Here is an 18,882-nt window from a genome sequence, read left to right on the forward strand (position 1 = left end):
CAGTCTTGCTTCCTCGCTGACCCACTCTGTTATAGTACACCTCCTCCTGTTAGTCTCTTACATCCTTCTTCCCCAGCACTCGCCGTTAGAACAGATGCACTTTAGTGGAGATGCCAAGTTGTAACTTGGTGGTTTGTCGTTATGGGTTTGTTGTGTTTTGACGGGCCACAAGTATTCAGTTTTTCCATTCCAGTAAGTTGTTCAGTTTCTTTTTGTCTGCATGGGTCACTGGGTGGATAGACCCAGCACAGACCAGATGATCAGCCTGTCAATGTTATGTGAGGTGGGGTTTTTTGTGTGTGTGTGTTTAGACCCATTTGTGTGGGTAATTATACTCCATGGATATATCCCACAAACCCCATATCACACCCCCCCCCCCCTTTCTCTTTCTCTCTGTCTCTCTCTCTTCCACCTCAGGTAAACATATGCTGTTCAGAATTTTAATCTTACTTTTTTCTTTATACTGTCTTGACCTTTGCCATTCAATGACCCTCACATACTACCATTTTATTGGTCAGGGTTATCATCTGCTGTCTTTTAATCTTCTTTATCCCTTTCACTGGAAATTGGAGCTTTTTATTGCTTTCTTCATCTAGTGTTGCCAGACACACACACACACACACACACACACACACAGACACACACACACACTTACATGAGGTAAGCCTTCCCTAATGATGTCATTAGAGGTATCACCCGTCACCCTGTAGTAGCCAAAGACACACAGAAAGTGATTTCGTCCAGGTGAGGTTGTGCCCACTGAGGTTGTGTGTTTTGGCTGACTGACAGAGAGTTTGATTAAAGGCACATTACCATGATCTGCTGGAAGCTCCAGACCTCATTACAGGTGCACTGTAATGAGGGAGAGAGTGAGCGAGAGAGAGACAATGATAGAGAGCAAGAGGGAGTGAGAGAGAAAGCAAGAGAGGGAGCGAGAGTCGGCGAGTGATAGAGGACAGAAGGGAGCACACACTGGGAGAGTGAAAGTGAAAGAGTAGAAGAGAGAGAGCGAGAGGGAGTGAGAGAGAGTGGGAGAGTAAGAGACAGAGCGAGAGAGAGAGAGAGCGAATGGTTGACCTCTCTGTAACTGTTTTCACTGAGAGGGGGGGAAAAAACTTCAAGAAACCTCAGCCACAGTTTTGGCTGAGGCATGACATCACAAGGCAGAAAGTCGTTTAGAGTGGAACCTTCTGGAACTCCTTCTCAGATTAATCAGCGACTGAAACACATGACACAGACCCAAACCCAACAACCATAATAGACCCTTCAGTGTGATTTGCTTTGGTGAGAAAGCTGACGTTTGTGCATGTGTGTGTGTATGCGCATGATTGCATTTGTGTGGGCGTCCGTGCGTGTGGGGGCTTGCAAAATGTGTGCTCTCTGCATTTTCTGAGCAGTGTCACCAAAATATTGGCACATCTGTATGCTAAATACATCAAAACCATATACCAAGGCCACTTTGTCAGATGACTTAAGTGTTTTCCACTGTATAACGTCAATAGAAAAAAAAAAATTGGTGCTGTTGCATTTTGTAGGCAGAGATCCGATGGGCTTGCTCCAAAACAGCCAATGAAAAAAAAAACCTGCTTTGGCCACAGTGGCTCACAGGAGTAAGTAGTTTGTCATGGCAATACTGACCAATTGTTGCCACCCCATACCAGAGCGAATGCTTTTAAGATTTGCATTGAGAGCTGAGTTTTAAATCACGGCCACTCAGATCCCTGTCCTCTCTGTTACCCTGTCATTTTTGTTACCCTGTCCTTTCCGTTACTGCGCGGGCTTTTTTGCCTGTCCCACATCTGCAAGTTAAAAGAGTGGCATAAGATGTTTTTTGTGAGCCGTGAGTCGTGTTATTTGGAGGGATGGAGGTAAAGGATTGCTTGTGTGTTTGCTTGGTGTGATTTGATTGTTTGTGGGGTTTTTTACACTGACAGAAACAGCTGTGTGCCACCGCTTCCTGCTGAGGGAACAGCCTCGTTGACACACTGTTTGTTTGCCTCTGCCCTCAGGTGGATCTGATGAGAAACATTAGCTCCATTCCACAGCCCTTCCTGTACACCAGGCATGTTCACTTCCTCAACTTCACCAGGTAAGCCAAACAGATTTGAGCTGCCCCTGACTGATGGCTTAAGTGGCCAACTGCAGCTTGGGTTTTCAGCTTCAGTCCTGCTGCTGCCCCTCACATTTTCACCTGTTCCTAACCCTAACCCTGACCCTGACCCTAACCCTGACCCTGACCCTGACCCTGACCCTAACCCTAACCCTAACCCTGACCCTGACCCTGACCCTAACCCTAACCCTGACCCTGACCCTGACCCTGATCCTGACCCTGACCCTAACCCTAACCCTGACCCTGACCCTGACCCTGACCCTAACCCTAACCCTGACCCTGACCCTGATCCTGACCCTGACCCTAACCCTAACCCTGACACTGACCCTGACCCTGACCCTGACCCTGATGAGCAGCAAAGGCTGGAGAAAGAGCTGGATTAAGTGTGTGAGACACTTGAGACTGGAGTTAAAACCCCCAAAGTACACTATGGACAGTGCTTCTCACAACTCTCTCCCTCCATCTCTCCCTCCCTGGTTCTCGCTCTCTCTCCCTCCCTGGGTTTGTCGCTCCCTCTCTCTCTTCCTCCCTTTCTCTCTACCCATCTCAGGTTTAGGATAGAGCAGCCTGTCTACATAAACATCATCAGGGATCCCATCAACCGTTTCCTCTCCAACTATTTCTTCCGCCGCTTTGGCGACTGGCGAGGCGAGCAGAACCACTTGATCCGGACGCCGCAGATGAAGGATGAGGAGAGATATCTGGTCAGACACCCTTCCCCCTTTTCTCTCTAGCCCATTCCCTCCATCCCCCTTCCCGATGTGTCACAGCCAGGCCGAGCCCTAAGGTTACTTGGCCAGCATAAGTGTGGCTCCTTTGAAAGCTCTCGGGAAACCCTGCACATACATACGGTGAGAGTCTGCAGCTGAATGATAACAGAGTAGGAAAAGCCTACAGGTGCAGCTAAGAACAAGGCAACAGGGCTGGGGATAAAGACAGCAACCAGGAGAGTTGCTCTGCATACGAACACATAAGACTGTACAGTCTTCCATAAAGTTTGAGTAATGCCCTACTTACTTAAAATGTGCATAATAAATCCTTTCCTGACATCAATCAGTGATCCTGCCAACAGCCACAGGCTTAATGCTCTAAAATCATACAGAAATACTAAAAAAGAAATACATCAATACTAAAAATGCATAAATAAATGTCTGTTAATGACTTTTAAACAGACTTTTTTATCAATTATTAAATAATCTGAAGTTCCAGCAAATTTCCAAATAATCTGAAGTTCCAGCAAATTTCCAAATAATCTGAAGTTCCAGCAAACTTCCAGATTTCCTTAAGTTTGTTTTAAGTCATGTTGAGCTGATGTTCTGCAGAATGCACCTAAGAATACACACCAGGTTCAACTCTGGAAAACAGACTAAAGATTTGTGCGATCCACAGGCAAAAAAAGCCAATCTCTGCAATTAAATTGGAGCAAGATTGATTTGTCTTGCCTGTCTTTTTTTGGCACAGTCCCCTCGTGCTGTTGTGATGTGATCTCTGGCTCCTCCTATTGCAGACAGAAAGAACACTTCAAAAATGCTCATCAGAGCTTTTGTTGCAGCTGGAAAAAGAATTCCATCAAAGAGGCACTGACACTTGGCATGCAGTTTAATTGGAAAAGGCCACCCCTAGTTGCTTTGATTCTTGGCTGCAGAAGGAGACTGGTGGTCTCCAAAGCCACATCATCGGTTCCATTCAACAGCGCCATGATTTATAACTCCATTGAAGGAGTGCATCTGTGTAATGCTACAAAGTGTGATTTTTTATGTAAGGTGATTTCAGTGGCTTTTGTAGACAGCGGTTTACCTTTGAACACATGTCGTATGAGAAAAGATGTTGACAAATAACATTAGATGTATCTGTCATATATAGTAACAGTTGAATGGTTAGTTAACGAGCTTTTAGGTGGGCAGGTGGTGTCATCTGTGAACTGAGTGTGCTTGCGGGTGGGTTTAATTATCGTAACCGGCACAATATTTGAAGTAGCTAGCACATGACTGGAATTCCCCCTCTTTCTGGTGCATATGGAAACACACAGGTGTGCGCACACACACACACACACACACACACACACACACACACACATATACAAGCCCACTTTTGAGCCTGTAATTAGATGTTATGCAGATTCGCTCAGTACATATACACATATGCACAAACACACACACACACACACACACATACACACACACACACACACACACACACACACACATACACACATATACACACACGCACACACACATATACAAGCCCACTTTAGAGCCTGTAATTAGACGTTATGCAGATTCGCTTAGTACATGTACACATATGCACAAACGCACACACACACACAAAGTTCCACTGTGACTAGAATCTGATTGTGTGGGTTAAGACGTTCTTCTGAGCTATCACAGGAGGTTTGAACAATGTGAGCTGAGTCATTAAAATATGCAGTAGCAGAGGCAGAGTGAGAAAGAGAGACCAAAGAGAGAGAAAGACTCCCTTTCAACACCCTAATTTTTTCTCAGTCCATTGGGTTAAAGCAGTCCATGTCCTGTTAGAACACGAGTGTGCAATACACAAACACGCACACACACATGCGTGCTGGACATTGGATAACATGAGGCGAGCGTAGCGGACTGAGCGTAGCGAGAGAGGAGCCAGGCAGCCTGGGGATCCCATGCCGACAAAACGAAGCTCATTTGATTCCATGTTCGCAGAAGCGGACACGCACACAGTAGACAGTGATCCAGGCCGTCCCACGATTAGGCAGAGAGTTTTCCACTTTCAGCTTTCCGACTGAATTAGAATTCTCCAACACAATACCACAAAACACATTTATGCACACATGCACAATCAGATTAAACAAATGTAGTTTAATAAAATTTGATTTTTACAGCTGCACCTTTATATTTACAGTCCAGAATTGCTTTGCCGACACAGTCCATGTTCACGGATGCTCGAGTCTTTGTTTGTGCACGCCTGAGTTTGTGTGAAGTGTAGATGGCAGAAAATTGCCAATGTTTAGTGGCACAGTTCCAGTTTCTGTCTCAGCTCTGCTCAGCTGAGGCTCAACCTCTCCTTTTTCGTCTCTTTTTTCTTATCCTGTTCATGTCTCCTACATTTTACGTCCTCTGCTTTTTCTTTCTGTTCCTTTTTTATTTACTTCTGCAATTTTTTCTCTTCATCACTTCTTCTTTCACTCTTTCGCTACTCGTTCACTTGGAAGAAAGTTATGTTGTAATTTCTTTTTTGTTTCATTTTCTTCTTGTTTTTGTTTTTGTTTTTTTCCAGTATTTCTTCGGTGCTTGGCATGGCCAGTAGCCATCTCCAGACCGAACACAAGCACAAGTCTTCTAGACAAACGCACACAGCTACGCCGCATGTAGTTCTCCACAGCTGATAAAACAAAAACTATTTGGCACAGGCCATGTCTGAGAGCTGGACCCTTTTACAGACAGACTAGCAGGTAGGCATGTAAGATCCTGCTTTCCCTTCACTGCTGGGACAGCGTCGGAGTGTGACGTGGCTGACAGCTAAGCCTCACAGTGGCGTGCATTTGCTGTGATGATCGGGTCATCCGGGTGGTGTTCCGAGGGGCTGGCCGGGCCGGCCGGACTGGAGTGTTGTGAAAACATCACATAGCACCTCTTTATGTGTTAGTATAGTCAGAGACAGAGTGATGGAGAGAGAGAGAGAGAGAATCCAGCAAGGGTGTCGGGATGGGAGGTTTGGCCAAGGTCCAGCTCAGGACATCAGCCCAGACCACGTGTCATTTCCTGTATACATGATTATATGTGTTCTCTCTCTCTTTTTGTCTCTCTTTCTCTCTCTCTCTCTCTCTCTCTCTCTCTCTCTCTCTCTCTCTCTCTCTCTTTCTGTATCTTCCTCTTAGCCTGGCTAACCCCTTACCATAGGAATTGTTTTGTTTTAACCCTTGGCTCCTCTGATATATCTGGCATGTCATCGTTGCCTCTCCTGCGCTTGCGTCTGTTCACAGTTTTGCGAGACAAACAGTTTTGAGGCCATCATATCTGCCCCTTTGCAGCATTGCTTCGTTTAGCACTGCGCCCTTTTGACCGTATCCTCCTGAGAAAAGAAGACACCTGTCTATGTGCTACACGCGCAAGCGTTTTTTACGCTAGCCCAAGCCGGACCGTGTTCGGACAGAGAGGACAGCTCTGTGAACCTGTGCTCTGATAAAACGGCAATATTCCAGACCCAACAGAGCGAGCACAGAACAGCTATTGTTGCTTCTGTTCTCCTGGGCTTTGGCCTCTTTCCTATCACCTTTGAAGTCTCTCCAGGTCTCTACTGTCAACAAATAACCACATCCAAGACACAGAACCACCAGAGTCAGACAGGGGATCCGGGAATACTAAGGAAGAACAGCTTAGAGCAATAAGCACAGGTCTGAGACTCATATGCTTGCAACAGTGAGGTTGAAGCCGAGTCCTTTTGGGAGCTGGTGAAATGATCCTGGAATGGGAATGTTCTGGGATTTAGGTCTACTGCTCCTATTGCCAGCCAGTGTGATCCATCTTACCAGCTGTACTCTCCAAACGGTGTGCCAAAACTGTGTATATTCAAGAATATCTAAAATATGCAGAAAGGATAATAGTGTGCCTCTGTGTATTTTTAATTGACGTATACGTGTGTGGCCTTTTGCCATTTTTAAATGTTCAAAGTTTACAACCACGGTCAGATCATCTAAAAAAAAAAGTAATAAATGGATAATAAAGGAAAGTGCTACCTTCTGTTTTCAAGAAGAAGGAAAATACTATACACAACGTATTAACTACATTCTCAAAAGATCAGATTACAAGCCAAACTTTAGTTGTCAAAATATTAAAAATAAAGAAAACATCAAAAGTAATTTAACTTAAATTGTTTATACATATATAATATACATATATAACTGTATGAATACAAAACATCAAAAGTAATTCAACTTAAATTGTTTATACATATATAATATACATATATAATATACATATATAACTGTATGAATACAAAACAAAGGCATTTTGCTAGCTGACAGGCTAGAAAAATCTTCTTTTTTTTTTCCTTACTTCCTCATTTATGATCAGAAATAAGCTCATTATGAAGTGTTCCAGCTTCAGCCAGTTTCTGCTGGGAATGTCGACCATGACAGGGCTTTCTTATTTCCTGGAACAGGTTTTACTGTCACACAGCAAGAAATTGGCATGTGCGTCATGAAACTGACACAGCCCACATTTTACCCCCCCCCAGTGTGGGTCCTTTTCTGCTGAGGTGCGCATGCTACTGAGGACCCGTGACTCAGCCTTCAGAGTGGGTGACAGAGAGGCTCTCAGAAAAACAAGAGCCAAACTGTCACGTGCAATCAGGGAATCAAAACCTGCACACGCACAGAGGATCCATGGACACTTCAAAGATACTGGTGACACACGGCGCATGTGGGAGGGCATTCAGGCCATTACTAACTACAGGAAAACATCACCTTCCTGTGACAGTGATGCCATCCTCCCAGATGCACTGAATGACTTCTATGCACGGTTTGAAGCACAGAACAACGTTGCAGCAGAAAAGTCCATCCCTCTGCAAAATGACCAGGTGCTGTGCCTGACGGCAGCTGATGTGAGGCGTACTCTGCGTGGAGTTAACCCACAGAAAGCTGCTGGACCAGACAACATCCCGGGTCGTGTGCTCAGAGAATGTGCTGACCAGCTTGCAGATGTCCTGACAGACATCTTCAATATCTCTCTGAGCTGCACCGTGGTCCCAACATGCTTCAAGACCACCAATCATCGTCCCCGTGCCTAAGAAGCCCACGGTGTCGTGTCTCAATGACTACCGTCCCATTGCACTCACATCCATCATCATGAAGTGCTTCGAGAGACTCGTCATCAAGACCCAGCTTCCCCCTTCTCTGGACCCCCTGCAGTTCGCGTACCACCCAACCCACTCTACAGATGATGCCATCTCTACCACACTTCATCTGGCACTCACACATCTGGATAAAAAGGGCACCTACATAAGAATGCTGTTCATATACTTCAGTTCAGCATTCAACACCATTGTTCCTCAGCATCTGATTGGAAAGTTGAGCTTACTGGGCTTGAACACTTCCCTCTGCAACTGGATCCTGGATGTCTTGACTGGTAGACCTCAGTCAGTCCGGATTGGGAGCAGCACTTCCAACACCACCACACTGAGTACTGGTGCTCCCCAGGGCAGTGTAATCAGCCCTCTGCTGTTCACACTGCTGACTCATGACTGTGCAGCGATGCACAGTTCGAATCACATCATCAAGTTCGCTGATGACAGGACCGTGGTGGGTCTCATCAACAAAGACGAGTCAGCATACAGAGAGGAGGTGCAAGAACTGGTGAGCTGGTGTAAGGTCAACAACCTGTATCTGAATGTTGACAAGACAAAAGAAATGGTTGTTGACTTCAGGAGAGCAAGGCGAAATCACTCCCCGCTTGCCATCAATGGCTCCTCGGTGGAGATCGTCAAGAACATCAAGTTCCTTGGTGTTCACATAGCGGAGAACCTCACCTGGACCCTGAACACCAGTTCCATCACCAAGAGAGCCCAGCAACGTCTTTACTTCCTTCGGAAGCTGAGGGAAGCCCATCTCCCATCACCCATCCTCACTACCTTCTACAAAGGTACTGTAGAGAGCATCCTGAGCAGCTGCATCATTACCTGGTTTGGGAACTGCACCGCCTTTGACTGCAAGATCCTCCAAAGAATAGTGAGAACAGCTGAGAAGATCATTGATGTCTCTCTTCCCTCCATCACGAACATCTACCTAACGCGCTGCATCCGGAAAGCCACCAACATTGTGAAAGACCCCACACACCCCTCACATGAACTGTTCACCCTTTTGCCATCTGGAAGAAGGTACCGCAGCATCCAGTCCCGCACCTCCAGACTGTGCAACAGCTTCTTCCCAGAAGCCATTAGACTCCTGAACTCTGGCTAACTCCAATTCCAATTCAGATTCCAAAATGGGCACTTTTATACATGCTTATAGACAGTCACTCACACTCACACACACACACACACACACACACACACACACACACACACACACACGTACATACATACATACATACATATATACATATCTATACACACACTCACACATTGTTTTGCATCGGACTAGTGCTGAAGTCAAACGTCACACAAATAAACTATGCACTCCTGTTGCAGTCTTGCACATTATCCTACTTGCTGCTAGAGTGCTGTACTAAACCAGCACTGTACTCTGAACTGTTCTGGCTGCTACCGGTGACTGCTATATTCAGTGTAGCATGTCACTGACTCCTATGCACAACTCACTTTACATATTCCCAGTACTGTGTACTGGACTAAATAATTGCACTGTCTACTCATTTTGTATTTGTCCTGCCCTGTATTTATTATTGGTTATTTAATGTTTATTTAATGACATTTTGCACTACATTGGATTGTTTGCACTTGTGTAGCATGTTGCACTGTTGTTTTTGTGTTGCACCATGGTCCTGGAGGAACATTGTCTCGTTTTTGTTGTGTACTTGTATATAGCTGAAATGACAATAAAACCTCTTGAACTTGAACTTGTATTTTCCATCCGAGACCTCGCACTTGCTCACTGGCCCGAGGACCCAGAGCCTGTAGATGTTCCTGTCTTTGCTTAACCTTTTGGGCGGGGGGGTTTAAATCTGAGGAAGTTAAACAAGACAAATTAGCTTGTTTTCGCATGAAATGCTGAGCAATGATCTTTCAGCATTATGTGGATTCACGAGAAAGAGACCGCATCCGCTCACCCCCCACAGACTTTCCCATCATGTGTCACCACAGCATCCTTTGCTAGTGCACGAGCAGGAATGTATTTATTTGTGTGTAAGTGTATCTATATTTGGTGAGGGCCAAGAACATAATTTCTGATCTTGTGAGGACCACCTTGTGGCCAGTTTCCTTTTGGTTAATGAGGTTAAGGTTAGGGTTAGGGTTAGTGTTAGGGTTAGGTGGAGGTGCCAGAGCAGTCTCTGCTCAACATGTATTGAAACTAATGCTGTTCTCATAATATTGTCTTGAACACATCTACAGCTCTAGATCAAATTATATTGATTTTCAGAATTCAAGGCAAAAAAGGGCAGTAGAAATGTTTGGACAGCGGTATGAAGAAAACCCCCATTATTCACACTTGAAGCTCTGAAGTAAGCACTTGTGGAAAGTATTAGATGTGTGTGGAGAAATAAAGAGTGAGATGTGTTATCTTAAGAGCTCTTTGTATCATGAGCATGAGACAAGCACACATGGCCCTGGGACCTGAAAGGTTTCTGGGTGGAACATTATTCTGTAGACACATTGCCAAGGTTTTAAGAGCTAATAAAATGGATTTGTTTTACTTTTAAAGCTTTCTTCAGCTAATGTATTAAATGTCCCACACTGTTAATCAATCTATTGTTGATTCAAAGAAAAGCAAATAAAATAGAAATATACAAGCTGTAGAAGCTGTTTCAGTCAAAGGGCTAGTGTAATGAGGTTCATTTCTCACGGTGAGATTCAACACTAAGGCTTTGACTCCCAGACACATGCTGTCTGCTGATAATTGCAGGCTTCATATCAGCAAATTGAACCTAACTGATTTAAGCCAGGGGTTACATTCTCTGGAGGTCACTTGGTGTCATGTGTTTGTGAAAGATAGCGTCTTTGCTTGCTGTGAATGACTTTCACTCATATATATTAGCATGTGTGATTTGCTCCCCCTTCTGGCCAAAGGTGATCATTACTTTTTTTTCTTGAACAAATTTGCTATGCTGTTGTTACATTACATTTACAGCATTTAGCTGACGCTTTTATACAAAGCGACTTACAATTATGAGTGAGTACAACTTGAGCAATTGAGGGTTGAGGGTCTTGGTCAGGGGCCCAACAGTGGGAACTTGGCAGTGGTGGGGCTTGAACCAGCAACCTTCTGATTACAAGTCAAGTTATATGCAGAAATGTAGGATTTCATTATATCCCAACCAAACAACAAGTAAGTCTCCTAGGATGATCAGAAGTGCATAACTGCAGTTCTGCGTGGTGTACTGTTACCCCTGATCTTACACACCTCAGTTGACTCTTTGTCTGATTATCAAGCCCTTTCTAACTGAATCTGGAAGTGTGAAAGCCAGATATGATTGCCTCAGAAGTCAGATCTGTGCGACCTGGTCCATCCTACATTAACAACCATATCTGGGTCTCAGGGCTTTTAATAATTAGCCTCTCCTCTCTCTCAACCACATCTCTCCGCAGGACATTAACGTGTGCATCCTGGAGAACTACCCAGAATGCTCGAATCCTCGCCTATTCTACATAGTGCCATATTTCTGCGGCCAGCATCCTCAATGCAGGTGAAGTCCTTTGTGTTTTCATAAACCCGCACCTTCACATTCGTAAACCTGCCATGCCTGCTTCTCCGTGGGCTTTGAGTTTCAGACCCCATACAGTAATGTAAGAGTGCACCTGTGTGTGGGCAGGGAGCCAGGCGTATGGGCGCTGGACAGGGCAAAGCAGAACGTGGTGGAGAACTTCCTCCTGGTGGGCATCCTGGAGGAACTGGAGGATGTGCTATTCCTGCTGGAAAGACTGCTGCCTCACTACTTCAGCGACGTGGTGGCCATCTACAAGAGCCCAGGTGTAGCAGACGCAAAAACGGATGGACAATTATAGATTCATGGCAGCATGACAGATTAAGTTTTTTGGAAAGGAAAAAAATTTATTCATTCCTTTGAAGCCCACAAATGTGCATGATACACGAAGTTAACTTTGCTATTATTTGGCCTAGAGTTTGAAAGAACTCTCATTGGTGTCTGGAGGATATTCAGTCAATGCTGAGTTCTGAGAATGTTGTATTTTAGTATGTAAATAGCTGTTTGGTATATTGATAGCTGTTGACTCTGTCCAACTCCATCCAAAATCATATGAATATATCCTAGCAGTACCCAGAGTAACAATTTAGATTTCAGTCATCCAAAGTAGTGATTTGCAGTTGCAGTAACAATCATTTGTGCTACTGATAAACATGTTATATTACTCTTAACAAAAGACTGGCTTGTCATATCTCATAGAGATATTTTGGACAGCCTATCAGCTGGAAGGCCTTTTATTTTTAACCCTGCCCTTATGGTTTATGTCTCGACCCTCCCTACATGTGCCCCTCCTCCGCAGAATTCTGGAAGTTGGGTAACCTTACAGGCACAGTGCGGAAGCACACACCCACGCTGGAGGCCCTGCATGTGCTCTATCGCCGGATGAAGTACGAGTACGACTTCTATGACTTCGTGCGCGACCAGTTCCACCTCGCCAAGAGGAAGATCGGCCTGAGGTCTGCTCAGATGGGCTCCGCCCACGAGCCAGGCCTCCTGCGCGAGCTCGCCCTCACGACCCAAAAGCCGCTGTTGGATGAGGAAGAGGAGGAGGAGGAGGAAGATGAGGGGGAGGACAAAGACGAGCAGGAGTGGCAGGCAGTCGAGGACGCCAACAACTGGTTGGTCCAGCCTTGAGACGGGGCCAGGGGGTGGAGTTAGCATTCCCAAAAGTGCTTTGGGTGTGTGTGTGTGCGTGCGCGTGGTTGCACAATGCCCGTGTTTTTAATGGGACAGCCCCACCTGGACATCTGGAAGGGCCTGAGTAAATATATTTATAGACTTGTGAATCTGTTTTATTGACTTTATTTTCATTGGTGTTTTTAATTCCTGTATGTTTTTTTGTTTTATTCATTCTCCCAGTGAGATATTTATAACTTTGTCAGGAGAACAAACAGAAGATTAGATAAAACATCTTGAAGGAATAGGGAGCAGACGCTAACCTGAAATGTGTATCTTACAGAGATTATCCTGATGATCACATTACAAATACTGGGCCCTATGGAATATCTCTGTTAATAAAGCGTCAGTCTCTCCTCTTCTCTGCTTTCCTTGTAAAGAAGCAAGTGTGCTTTAAGTCTTCATGTCTATCCCTGCCGAGTTCTTCAAGTGCCAAATGTGTTAGAAACCCAGGGTTCCTGATCTCATCCTGCTTGTGCAGATCCCTGTGTTTTCCTTTTGGTGATGGTTGTTGCCACTGAATAAGGTTGAATTTTGGTCCTAAGGTCATAAAGGTCATAAGGCAGAAAACAAGCCATGTGGTGGATTATGCCTGATGGTTTCTGCTTTGTATCACACATGGCCCGAGCTGCACCCCCATAGAACTCTACTAGATTTAAACAGCTGCTTGATTATGAATAACTTCGAGAGAGAGAGAGAGAGAGAGAGAACAGCAGGTTCAGCAAACCATCACCTAGACTGTCGGTCAGAAAACCAGAATAGCTCAACATCATGTTAGATTAAAAACATCATGTGAATAATGGTGGTGAGAGAATGGTGTACTGTCTGCCCAACTTTCTAAAACCCTATGAGCCCTGAAAATCATTTACTAACATTGGAACACTGATCACATTGGAAGATAAAGGCTTGCTCTAAGTCATGCTTATCTTCACAATCACAGGATGTTATTAATTTAAGAACTATTGGAAGGAGACACGAACCTTTAATAAACATTCAATTATTTTGTTAGAAGACGTGTAACGTAGTATAAAATTGGCATTGTATTTTGATCACGAAACTTGACACAGTACCTGCTTCAGAGCTCTGCATGGTTCAACAGGATCTGGTGATAAATATTACACTGACCCACAGTTTCTAACGAATAGTTAAGTGGTCATGAAAGGTCTGCAGTCACACCCAAAAAAGAGCTGACTGTTTCTATTCTAGGCATTGGAAACTGAATGTCAAGTTCAAAGCTTCAGCGATGATTCCAAACTGATTCCAAAGTGACAAGGGAGACAGTTCAGCTGTGGCTGTCATACAAAAGCTTCCCTCTGCAATACACATGCATCAGTAGGCTGTCAGTCTTTCATTTTAGGGAACACAAAACTACAAAATGGAAGACTGATAATCAGCTCAAATACAGCACTTGGAATTGATTTCTGTCTGCTTGAGACTAGAAAAGCCCTTAGCAGTGGATTTTCTTAAAATGCAGTTTATGCAAAGTCTACTGAGATGTGTCCACTAATTATTTTTGATATTGGTTGTAATTCCTTGCAAACCTTAAAAAAAAAACAACAAAAAAAAAAACAAAAAAAAAAGACTAACATGTATTAGATGGTTTGAAAGAAAGCTTTTGTAAGAAGGTAACAAAAAAACTGCAAGCTGTCATGTAATCCTGGCAGGGTGTATGTATTGTGTTGTGTTAAATGTGGATTTATGGGTTAATTTATTATACAGTGTAAAATTTGTGAAATGCATTCCACATAAAATTCTCAGGAAAAAAAAAAGAGTGCAAATAAAATTATTTTTATTTTGGGTTATAACAACCAGCATAACCCAATGACAAACATCTGGTACTTTGAAAGAAAAGTGTGCACAGCTAAATTTGACACTCTTAAACAATAAATGGAAATGCAAAGGAAATGGCTAACATCAAAAATGTATGAGATTCACTTAAGGGACCAGCTTCCAAAATAAAAGTCTTTTAAGAACAATTTTTCTGCTTCTTGGCAATTACCTTTTGCAACCCTAATGCCTCCTGTTTTTAGTTTGAATCAAACACTTCCCAGAGTTAAACACTTGAGGGCACCCTTCTTCAGTGGAACCTACTCTGCTGCACTCCAGGTAATTTGAGCTGATTTGTTTTCCACATTCATTATGATTAACTGAAGGAAAACATGGGATATCTAATACAAGGCTTGCAAAATTGCTGATCACTTAATATAAGACTGTACCATACTAAAATTTAAGTCACAGCTACTAAAACATACACTTATTTGACATCCTTGTCTTTCTGTTATCACACATCAGTCCACAGTGAAGCAATCTGGCTTTTGCAACTGAGACCTTTATTATGTTTTCATGCGTGTCCATAAAGGTATTTTCACAACATGAAAACTATTACAGAGGCAAAACAGAAACTTGGGCATTTTCTTTCCAGTATAGTACAGATATGCTCATTGGACTAAATGTTATTGAAGCATTTTACCTCCATGTACCACATTTGTTTGCATTTTTGCTACCACCTCTGATTTCTAATGTAATGTTTATGGTCCCATCTTGTGACATTACACCATGTGTTTGGACTGCTTGGTGCCTTTGGGCCATATGTCAAATGAACCACAACAGAGTTTGTTTGGTAACAAACTGACACAAACCTGCTCAGGGGTCTTGGTCCACTTATCTAGTGTGTTCAAAGGCAATGTTGTCACTTGCTCTAACAAACTGTATTACCAGAGCAATTGCACCATGGTTCATTTCAATCGATCCGCTGCTGCGCACGCGTGCGTGTGTGTGTCAACATTTAGCTGGTTGTCTCTTGACAGTCCTGTTTTTAAATCATAGGTTAGGTCAAAGGTTAAACTGCAGTTGTGCACATGGCGTATCAAACTTTAGATAACATTTCAGGTGTAGATATTTTGCTCACATCAGCCTTAGCAGCAACGGAAGAATACAATCTTGATTATAGCACCTAGTGGTTTCTGCCAAGAGTTCAGGGAAGTACTCCAACCTCTAATATAGGCCACGCACACTGATATTTCCATGTGGTTTATTTCAGAATACTCACCTTTTCAGTGCTGTCTCCCTGTGTCAACTATTCTGTGTTGTCTTTATATTTCTCTGTGGTGGTGATTCTAAATTCATAAAGTCCTCAATCGAATTTTTGCATTCTCATTACCAAAGTACTCTCACCAATAACTAATGGGAGTACCAGCAGTATCTTCATGTACAAGCAGTGTCCAGCAGTGTCCAGCAGTGTCCCAGTAGTGTCTTCATGTCCAGCAGTGTCCCAGCAGTGTCATCATGTACAAGCAGTGTCCAGCAGTGTCCCAGTAGTGTCTTCATGTCCAGCAGTGTCCCAGCAGTGTCTTCATGTACAAGCAGTGTCCAGCAGTGTCCCAGTAGTGTCTTCATGTCCAGCAGTGTCCCAGCAGTGTCTTCATGTACAAGCAGTGTCCAGCAGTGTCCCAGTAGTGTCCCAGTAGTGTCTTCATGTCCAGCAGTGTCCCAGCAGTGTCTTCATGTACAAGCAGTGTCCAGCAGTGTCCCAGTAGTGTCTTCATGTCCAGCAGTGTCCCAGCAGTGTCTTCATGTACAAGCAGTGTCCAGCAGTGTCCCAGTAGTGTCTTCATGTCCAGCAGTGTCCCAGCAGTGTCTTCATGTACAAGCAGTGTCCAGCAGTGTTCCAGCAGTGTCTTCATGTCCAGCAGTGTCCCAGCAGTGTCTTCATGTACAAGCAGTGTCCAGCAGTGTCCCAGTAGTGTCTTCATGTCCAGCAGTGTCCCAGCAGTGTCTTCATGTACAAGCAGTGTCCAGCAGTGTCCCAGCAGTTTCTTCATGTACAAACAGTGTTTCAGCAGTGTCTTCATGTCCAGCAGTGTTTCAGCAGTGTCTTCATGTCCAGCAGTGTCCCAGCAGTGTCATCATGTACAACCAGTGTCCAGCAGTGTCCCAGCAGTGTCTTCATGTCCCAGCAGTGTCTTCATGTCCAGCAGTGTCCCAGCAGTGTCCCAGCAGTGTCTTCATGTCCAGCAGTGTCCCAGCAGTGTCCCAGCAGTGTCTTCATGTCCAGCAGTGTCCCAGCAGTGTCTTCATGTCCAGCAGTGTCTTCATGTACAAGCAGTGTCCCAGCAGTGTCCCAGTAGTGTCTTCATGTCCAGCAGTGTCCCAGCAGTGTCTTCATGTCCAGCAGTGTCTTCATGTACAAGCAGTGTCCCTGCAGTGTCCCAGTAGTGTCTTCATGTCCAGCAGTGTCTTCATGTACAAGCAGTGTCCCAGTAGTGTCTTCATGTCCAGCAGTGTCCCAGTAGTGTCATCATGTACAAGCAGTGTCCCAGCAGTGTCTTCATGTCCAGCAGTGTTCCAGCAGTGTCCCAGCAGTGTGTTCATGTCCAGCAGTGTCCCAGCAGTGTCTTCATGTCCAGCAGTGTCCCAGCAGTGTCCCAGTAGTGTCTTCATGTCCAGCAGTGTCCCAGCAGTGTCATCATGTACAAGCAGTGTCCCAGCAGTGTCTTCATGTACAAGCAGGTCAAACAGTGTCCCAGTAGTGTCTTCATGTCCAGCAGTGTCTTCATGTCCAGCAGTGTCTTCATGTACAAGCAGTGTCCCAGCAGTGTATTCATGTACAAACAGTGTTCCAGCAGTGTCTTCATGTACAAACAGTGTCCCAGCAGTGTCTTCATGTACAAGCAGGTCCAGCAGTGTCCCAGCTGTGTCTTCATGTACCGCAGTGTTCCAGCAGTGTCCCAATAGTGTCTTCATGTCCAGCAATGTCCCAGCAGTGTCTTCATGTCCAGCAGTGTCCCAGCAGTGTCTCCATGTCCAGCAGTGTTCCAGCAGTGTCTTCATGTATAGCAATGTCCCAGCAGTGTCTTCATGTACAAGCAGTGTCCAGCAGTGTCTTCATGTACAAGCAGGTCCAGCAGTGTCCAGCAGTGTCCCAGTAGTGTCTTCATGTCCAGCAGTGTCTTCATGTCCAGCAGTGTCTTCATGTACAAGCAGTGTCCCAGCAGTGTCCCAGCAGTGTCTTCATGTCCAGCAATGTCCCAGCAGTGTCTTCATGTCCAGCAATGTCCCAGCAGTGTCTTCATGTCCAGCAGTGTTCCAGCAGTGTCTTCATGTCCAGCAGTGTCCCAGCAGTGTCTTCATGTCCAGCAGTGTCTTCATATACAAGCAGTGTCCCAGTAGTGTCTTCATGTCTAGCAGTGTCCCAGTAGTGTCATCATGTACAAGCAGTGTCCCAGCAGTGTCTTCATGTACAAGCAGGTCCAGCAGTGTCCAGCAGTGTCCCAGTAGTGTCTTCATGTCCAGCAGTGTCTTCATGTTCAGCAGTGTCTTCATGTACAAGCAGTGTCCCAGCAGTGTCTTCATGTACAAACAGTGTCCCAGCAGTGTCTTCATGTACAAGCAAGTCCAGCAGTGTCCCAGCAGTGTCTTCATGTCCAGTAGTGTTCCAGCAGTGTCCCAGCAGTGTCTTCATGTCCAGCAGTGTCCCAGCAGTGTCTTCATGTCCAGCAGTGTTCCAGCAGTGTCCCAGCAGTGTGTTCATGTCCAGCAGTGTCCCAGCAGTGTCTTCATGTCCAGCAGTGTCCCAGCAGTGTCCCAGTAGTGTCTTCATGTCCAGCAGTGTCCCAGCAGTGTCATCATGTACAAGCAGGTCAAGCAGTGTCCCAGTAGTGTCTTCATGTCCAGCAGTGTCTTCATGTCCAGCAGTGTCTTCATGTACAAGCAGTGTCCCAGCAGTGTATTCATGTACAAACAGTGTTCCAGCAGTGTCTTCATGTACAAACAGTGTCCCAGCAGTGTCTTCATGTACAAGCAGGTCCAGCAGTGTCCCAGCTGTGTCTTCATGTACCGCAGTGTTCCAGCAGTGTCCCAATAGTGTCTTCATGTCCAGCAATGTCCCAGCAGTGTCTTCATGTCCAGCAGTGTCCCAGCAGTGTCTCCATGTCCAGCAGTGTTCCAGCAGTGTCTTCATGTATAGCAATGTCCCAGCAGTGTCTTTATGTACAAGCAGTGTCCAGCAGTGTCCCAGTAGTGTCTTCATGTCCAGCAATGTCCCAGCAGTGTCTTCATGTCCAGCAGTGTTCCAGCAGTGTCTTCATGTATAGCAATGTCCCAGCAGTGTCTTTATGTACAAGCAGTGTCCAGCAGTGTCCCAGTAGTGTCTTCATGTCCAGCAATGTCCCAGCAGTGTCTTCATGTCTAGGAGTGTCCCAGCAGTGTCTTCATGTCCAGCAATGTCCCAGC

At 44.9% G+C, this 18,882-nt stretch overlaps 1 protein-coding gene across 2 annotated transcripts in view; it reads left to right on the forward strand.

The window, feature by feature from the left end:
* usta (uronyl 2-sulfotransferase a) overlaps nt 1-13,013 on the forward strand; it is a 59,052-nt gene extending 46,039 nt beyond the window's left edge. For both annotated transcript variants that reach the window (XM_035529511.2, XM_081695708.1), the window contains exons 4-8: nt 2,010-2,089; nt 2,661-2,814; nt 11,360-11,457; nt 11,584-11,741; nt 12,275-13,013. In XM_035529511.2, coding sequence (XP_035385404.1) covers nt 2,010-2,089; nt 2,661-2,814; nt 11,360-11,457; nt 11,584-11,741; nt 12,275-12,609 — 825 coding nt within the window. In that variant the 3' untranslated portion in view covers nt 12,610-13,013. The remainder of the gene's footprint in view (nt 1-2,009; nt 2,090-2,660; nt 2,815-11,359; nt 11,458-11,583; nt 11,742-12,274) is intronic.
* The last annotated feature ends 5,869 nt before the right edge of the window (nt 13,014-18,882 follow it).

The sequence above is a fragment of the Electrophorus electricus genome, chromosome 2 (genome assembly GCF_041902795.1).
Source record: "Electrophorus electricus isolate QZ-2024a chromosome 2, ASM4190279v1, whole genome shotgun sequence".
In the NCBI taxonomy this organism is placed as follows: Eukaryota; Metazoa; Chordata; class Actinopteri; order Gymnotiformes; family Gymnotidae; genus Electrophorus; species Electrophorus electricus.